The following is a 7,500-nucleotide window of genomic DNA, read 5'->3' on the forward strand; positions in this document are numbered from 1 at the left end:
CGTGATGACCAGCAGCGCCAGGACTATCCCCCAGTCTGCCAGAACCGGACCTCGGAGTGCCGGTGTGGCAGCCAGACAAGCCCAGAGTGGGCCCAGTCTCTGTAGAGGCAGTAAACAGAGTCTGAACGGCAGGACAAGCGGCCAGCTGAGGTCAGGTTTGCTCAAACTGGGACTGAACCCCGGTTCTAGATTCGGTTCTGGGTCCAGGTCCGGTTCCCCCAACAGCAACCTTCCTAGTAGCAGGTCCCAGTCCAGCGACAGCCTCAAGTCCAGCCCCTCCCTGTGTGAGGACAGCATGGTGCGCTCTCAGAGCCTGACACAGGTCCGCTCCGGCCTGCCCTCTCCCACCCTCCCCCACTCCCCTGTCAGCCGCTCCTACTCCTTCTCCAGAGCCACGGAGCTGCCCCCCCAGGCCCAGGCCCAGGCCCGCTCCCCCACGACCCGCTCCCCCCTGACCAGGCCTGCCCCGGCCCTGGGCGGGGGAGGAAGAGGAGAAGGAAGAGGTGGTGGAGGAAACGAAAGCTTCCTCTTACATCCCAGTAAGGCTTCACCTGCCACAGGGTTGACCAGGCCTGGAACGGGGGCGGGGTCAAGCTCCCTCATCCCTCCCACCGCTCTAAAGAAACCCCTCCTCTCCAACCCAACCTCCACAAAGCTCTCTGGCTCTGCCCTATCCTACAGGCTCACGCGCCCATCACTCATGAAGCAGCCCCGCCCCTTCCTGGCGACAACAAAGGTTCCTGGGAACCAGGAAGTGGCGGAGGGGCGAAGGAACTCATTAGAAACACCCCCAGAGACCCCTGACCCCTCCAGCTCCACTGAGAGCCCAGGGAGCACCCCGGAGGAAGAGGGGTTGTCTGAGGAGCCAGAGGCTCAAGGAGAGGTGCCTCTGCTCGGGGAAACCCTGGAGGACATGTCCCTCTCTTCCACCTCCTCTCTGGAACGCAACGACACCAGCGAGGAGTACATGGATGACTTTGATAACCTTGGTAACGGGGGAGAGGGCATCCTGCTGCTCCGCTCCCACGACGACGGGCTCGACCAATCCCCTCCTGGCGAGGAGGATGACAACGCCGGTGTGAACAGCGCGGCGGGGCTCCACAGCTTCCTGTCTGAGAGTGTGGATTGGGAGGGCATGGGCCTCACTGGTGAGGCTCATCTGAAGCACCATATAGACACTGATCTCACAACCCTCTCTGAGGAACACTTCTCACCATCTCTGTGTCGTGAGAGTTTGAAGATGTTTAGGGTCTCTCCTCTCCCCCTCTTCCTCCAGGTTGTAAACGAGACTTCCTCATGCCGTCACGGCGCCTCAGCCAGGTGCTGTCCGGGGGGGGGTCCCTGGATCTGTCCCCCTCCGACAGCTCCGGGGGCACCTACATGTGGGACGAGGAGGGTCTGGAGCCCCTGGGCAGCGCCACCTCACACCCCTGTGGGAGCTACGACTCCGACCTCAACAGCCTGGTGAGTCTGTCTGATCCACGCTCATGCTACCTGCGTTAAAGGGACACGAGGAGCGCTCGTTTCGGATTGGGGAGCAGTGTACTGTGCCAATGAGCCTTAGCCTCTTACAAAAAGAACATATGGCGTGCCACTGGGAAATGCATAGTAAGACGAATCCTTTCCACAGCGGATGTCTGCTCTGTATGACAGAGCAGGTAGCAGCTTGGCTGTACTTTGATCTGCTCCGCGGCAGACACCTCGTGTCTTTGTGAGAACATCCAGTCCACATGTTTCATCCACATTACGACATCCTGGCTGTAACTGCTGTGCACATGAAATTTGTCCAATCGACAGCTTCTCCACCACGTTGTGTGTAACGAGTCAGCATGCTCTCCTCTCAGTGAGAGAAGTTTAACCTTGCATCCGCTTCGATTCTATCACACGGGAGAGTAGCCACAGGCAGGAACAGAACTGGGCCTAGATTTCCGTCCGGCCCTGAATTAGTTAACTGAACACGGCATAGGCCTAGCTCCCTGAGAACTGCTGAGTCATGAGGATTTACGGAGATCAGCAGCGATAGGCTAGCTGCCGTTGGCTACTTTCCTGTTCCCGTTATTTCTAGGTCATCACGCCACAAATGCCTGAAAATGTTTGCTTTGTCATGTCCTCTATTGAAAATAGCATGTTAACCGACCAGCACCTCTCAATCCTATTGTTTCTTCTCTACATGTTCTAAAGGGATCTGGAGTGTGATTTGACTCATTAGTAGGGGTTTACTGGACCATGGGAAAGTGCCTTTTGACTGCCTTTTTGATAGGCAGCATTGGACGTATTTAGGCCTATTGAGTTGACATTTCAATCCATCTAATCCACTGTCTTGGTTATTAATCAGGATTTAGGATTGTATCAGATCATGTCTAATCCTATTTCACACAGCACTGCAGATGTGTAGGTGAAGATTTTCTTTAGCCTTCTAAAGATATCCTTTGGCGGTATCTAGTGGACAATACAGTGTACTGCAGGTCATAAGTCCCCAGCAAGATCTCACTGCAGACAGAGAAACACAGAGGCTAACATGAGACATAACTTGTATTCAGACATGCTAGATCAATATCTGGCATTGTTAAAGATGATTGGGTGCTGCACATCTGTTGAGGCGAGAGAGAGACCGAGAGAGACCGAGAGAGACCGAGAGAGACCGAGAGAGACCGAGAGAGACCGAGAGAGACCGAGAGAGACCGAGAGAGACCGAGAGAGACAGAGAGAGAGAGACAGAGAGAGACAGAGAGAGACAGAGAGAGAGAGACAGAGAGAGAAAGAGACGGAGAGAGACGGAGAAAAAGAGAGACAGAGAGACAAACAGACAGAAAGAGAAAGAGAGAGGAACTGACAGAGAGAGAGGAACAGACAGAAAGAGAGAGGTAAAGCAAGAAAGGGGTGGAGGGAGGAAGGTTTCAAGTGGGATCAGAGATGTTGCGATGGCATCGGAGAGAAGCTTAATGAGGAGTGTGATGTCGACATGATGAGGCCCAGACAGCCTTCTCTGGTGTTGCAATATCTCCTTAATCCAGCAGGACTGTCAAGTGGTTCGCTTTGAACAGTAAAGCCCCTCTACATCTCTCTCTCTCTCTCTCTCTCTCTCTCTCTCTCTCTCTCTCTCTCTCTCTCTCTCTCTCTCTCTCTCTCTCTCTCTCTCTCTCTCTCTCTCTCTCTCTCTCTCTCTCTCTCTCTCTCTCTCTCATCCTCTCTCTTTATCTATCTCACTCTCTCTCTCTCTCATCCTCTCTCTTTATCTATCTCACTCTATCTCTTATTCTCTCTCTTTCTATTGCAATTTCTTGATGTTCTCGAGAGAGACTGGAATAGATAAAGTAGAGGGGGATGAAGGAAAAGAGAAGGCGAGTAAGGGAGCGAGGCGGTGCGCTGGGGAGGTTGATGTGTTTGATTGCCTCTACAACCCTTCACCCCTCCAAAGCTCTTTGTAAACCACGCCAAACATAACAAGCTCAGTGTTTACACCAATCAGTAAACGGCTAGAATAGTCTAGAATAAATTTATATTAATCTACTTATGCTATTCTGCTCTTATTATTTACTCCTTCTTGTCTCTCCTACTATTATCCTCTACCAGAACTACTAATCTACATTTCCACTGTGTCATTTTAATTAACAAAGTTCAGGCTGCTCAAATTTGAATGGTGGAGCTGAAAAAAATCTGATTACAACATCCAGGATACCAAGGTATTGCTTCCCTCAGACCGGATCTCTCTCCTCAAACCCCAGCCTGTGATTGACTGATCTGCATGTATGCAGGTATGACTGCCTGCAGCTACACCTGGATGAGAGGGGCCTGAGGAGAGAGGTCTGCAGTTGGACCCTTCTCTGGGAAGTGAGATGGTTCGATTGCATTCAGGCTCGATTGCCTTACCTATCCTAAACATCCTGGATGTTGCAGTAAGAATGTTTTTGACCAAAATGTTTTGAAATTTCTGAAGTTAGAAAGAAAAAAAGCATTTTGGGGATCTGAATTGTACAGTTCGAATTTGACCTACTTGAATTTTGGGATCCAATTTTTTTTAACAGTGAAATCAATTCTTATTTCAAGTTTTAAGAGGTGATTTGCTTCCATACATCCAGTGTACCTAGAGAATCAGCAGTGCACACTGTGTGTGTGAAGGCCAGACACTAGGGGGCAGTATTGTTCCAGCAGTGTACCGTGTGGGCTGGTGTGGGTGCTCCAGGTCTCTAGGCTGAGTGGTACAGCAGAGACAGGGCGTTTGCAGGCTTGGCACTAGGCTTCAGTCAGCCCTCTGTCCTCACCCACCCACGGGACTGAGACCCGTCTGCTTCACCAATCATCTGCAGAGCGCGGAGCCGTGCTTGTCTGCTTCCTGTTAGTGAATAAACAGCGGAACAGAACCCCACTCTGGAGGGCATCGCTTAGAGGCCCTGCAGAGGAAAACTTAGTGATTGGTGACATGGTGTGTCGGGAATAAGGGTCCCTCTGTCGTATGGGGTTCAACTGAACAGAGCAGAGCTGAGCAGAAGAACAGAGCAGGGTAGAGCAGAGGTGCCACTCATTCATCCACTCTCCACTCACTCCACTCATTCCTCCTCTGAAATACTGATGGTCAAAATACTGGTGAAAAGGCTTTCGCTGTTTCTCTGTGAATGTGTGTGAGGGAGAAATACTTTTGTGTGTGTGTGTGTGTGTGTGTGTGTGTGTGTGTGTGCACTCAGACACCTGGGTGGCATTTTCTTGGTGGCTTCACTCCGAGTGCTATGCTTATCGAGCATAAGATGAAAACAGCTTTCACAGCTTGCTGGTAAATGAAGTCCAGATTGGGGAGCCATGAAATAGATTTAAAGCAGGCATGGACTTCAGCTCCCAACAGCATCTGGGTGCCTAGCTCCATTGGGATTTCACCCTGGCTGAGTCCAAATGGACTGGCACAAAATTAGATGAAGGAGTAGGGTAATGATGGACAATTAATTTGACAAATTTCTCTCGACTCTTTCTTTTGTATACTTACTGTAAATATTATATACGGTAATTCTTGGCCCATAAATAAATCATTTTCATTTTTAGGGTTGATTAAAAGCCCAATGTCAATGTAATATTTAAAATAGACAGGCCTTGCATTCATGCATTAAAGTATTAGCAAACAGACACATCCTGGTTTCCAAATAAGGTATATTACAATACTGTGTGTTCTGCCCTGTGCACTGGAATTCCCCCTCCCTGATATTTCAAGTTTATTGCATTTCCAATCCAGTTGGTACGGTTTAGTGCCCAATCTCAGTGAAGCTCACTTCAGCATTATAGTTAATGTAACCTTTAAAACTCCAATGATGTCTGTAAAAACTATTGTTCTGTCTCCAATGCATCCTACACTGGAGAAAGATGTGAACCCAGCTTGTTTGTGTGGCTGTTGTGGTCAGAGAAAGTATGGTTGTTTCCTTCCCCTTCAGGTTGTCCCTGTAGTGTGTGGAGCTGTGGCCCAGTTCCTCTTTAAACGTTTGATTGACGGCCACACAAGATACAGGCTTTTGTTGTGGTCAAATTGAACTCAGCAGGATGAAAACATATGTTTGGAACAAGGCCAACAGTGAAAGTAGCTTCCCTTTTCAAAGGATAAGATGATAATGCTTTTGATAAGAGCATCAAAATGACTCTTTGAGTTCCTATGGTTGTCTTTTGAATAGAATGCAGGGCTGAAGATTAACCTGTGGGCATGGGTGACAAGGCACTGTTGCCATGTTAACAGGGTTAATAGGATGATGCCTATCATTCTCACATCCCAGCTGCTATGCTGCAGTTATGAATACCCCCCCCAAGAACAGTTCTGCACTCCGAAACTTATTGATACAGTTTAAAATTCCGAGGCAATTTTAGAATTGGAAGCTTCTCAGGGGAATATTCAGGATTTTTTGGGAAATAAGGGGGAATTAATGGGGACATTTGTAGATTAACCAGAAACCAGAATTAATGGTTAATTTCGGGATTTTATGCACATACTGTATTTCCCATGACATATGCAGACAAATACAAACCATTTGCCTTGGCAAATGCAGATTTCCCATAGAAATGTAACTCTCAATATATTTTCAACCCCAGTTATACAATCAAAACGTACCAGAATACTTGTGCTCACTGGGCTTAATGCTCAATGTGTGGGTTTAGAGAGGCTAAGAGTGGACTGTACAGTACAGGACGTGACGTCAGAATGGACGGCTCAGATGATGGAAGCACGAACATCATATTCATGTGTTTCCACCAAAAAGGCTCACACTCAAATGACCTTTTCATGTCTTTGAAAATCTAAGTTCACTGTTGAAATCATTTGTTGTTATAGTTGTATAATCTCTTTCTCTCTCTTCCCCCACTCTCTACTTCTTTACCTCTTCACCTTTACCTCTCCTACCATCTCTTTAGGATATCTTAAACAACCTGGACAACCTTGAGTCAGGTGACCTGGATGATGATGACCTCATGCTGGACGCAGACCTTCCTGAGGAAGGTTCTTTGCAGAGTGGTGAGAGTGTGTGTGTGTGTGTAAGCAGGGGTGCGTGTTTTGGCTGGTGCTTGTGTGTGTTAGCAAATGTGTGATGTAGCCAACAATAGGAAATAGAATAGTCTTGTAGAAAGGTCTTTTATCGGTACCAAACCAGATCAGGGCAAGACGTGCTGTCACCGCAGCCTCTATCCTCTTTCCATCAGCCTCTCTCTAGCATCTGTCCAGCCTCTTTCCATCAGCCTTACTCCAGCCTCTGTAGTCTCCAGTGCTTACTACCTGGGCCCTTCATGGGAGGTACTCCAGCCTCTGTAGTCTCCATTGCTTACTACCTGGGCCCTTCATGGGAGGTACTCCAGTCTCTGTAGTCTCCAGTGCTTACTACCTGGGCCCTTCATGGGAGGTCACATTCAGCCACTCTCCCCTCCCACCTCAAGGGCCCATAGATCTTTATGGATCGGATCTCTGCCTTTTAGTGAAGGACTGGAGGAGGAAACTGTTAGTGTCTGCTCTGCTATATCTGGTCACTGTGTGTCTGTGTGTGTCTGTGTGTGCTTCTGTAGACAGTAGCGTGGGCAGGCAGAGTTGTAGTGTCTCCACCAGCAGATCCTTACACAGTGTCTCACCGCCTGTCCTGCCCACGCGCATCTGACAACAGGAGAGACCTGAAGAGTGTGTTTATCAGTGTTTAAACATGGCTGTGTGTGTGTGTTATACATATACGCAATACCTGCGCTTCTGTGAAAATTCACATGGCGATCTTCGGAGCCTAAGACCCCCCCCCCCCCCCCCCCCCCCCCGATACCACCCACCCCCCCGTCCTGTCCTTTCTCTGTGTTTTGATCTGGATTTGGTAGATGCTGATGGACTGTCCCAACTCACTCATTGGAGGGGGAGACAGCTTTGCTGGGGAACACAGGACCTTCTCCACAATGATAACAGGTATGTGTGTGTGTGTGTGTGTGTGTGTGACAGATAGAGAGAGTGTTGACAAGCTGGAGACACTCAGACTAAGTGGGTAACTTGCCCATGTCACCCTTTCT

General features: G+C 49.0%; 1 protein-coding gene across 3 annotated transcripts in view; it reads left to right on the plus strand.

Moving 5' to 3' along the window:
- The window catches only part of ccser2b (coiled-coil serine-rich protein 2b), a 38,805-nt gene that overhangs the window by 13,417 nt on the left and 17,888 nt on the right, over positions 1-7,500 (plus strand). For all 3 annotated transcript variants that reach the window (XM_084670801.1, XM_084670803.1, XM_084670804.1), the window contains exons 2-5: positions 1-1,148; positions 1,277-1,464; positions 6,379-6,478; positions 7,315-7,399. The exon at positions 1-1,148 is cut by the window's left edge and continues 458 nt beyond it. In XM_084670801.1, the coding sequence (XP_084526927.1) occupies positions 1-1,148; positions 1,277-1,464; positions 6,379-6,478; positions 7,315-7,399 (1,521 nt within the window). The remainder of the gene's footprint in view (positions 1,149-1,276; positions 1,465-6,378; positions 6,479-7,314; positions 7,400-7,500) is intronic.

This window comes from Hypomesus nipponensis, chromosome 13, assembly GCF_054491055.1.
Source record: "Hypomesus nipponensis isolate SF chromosome 13, ASM5449105v1, whole genome shotgun sequence".
Lineage (NCBI taxonomy): Eukaryota > Metazoa > Chordata > Actinopteri > Osmeriformes > Osmeridae > Hypomesus > Hypomesus nipponensis.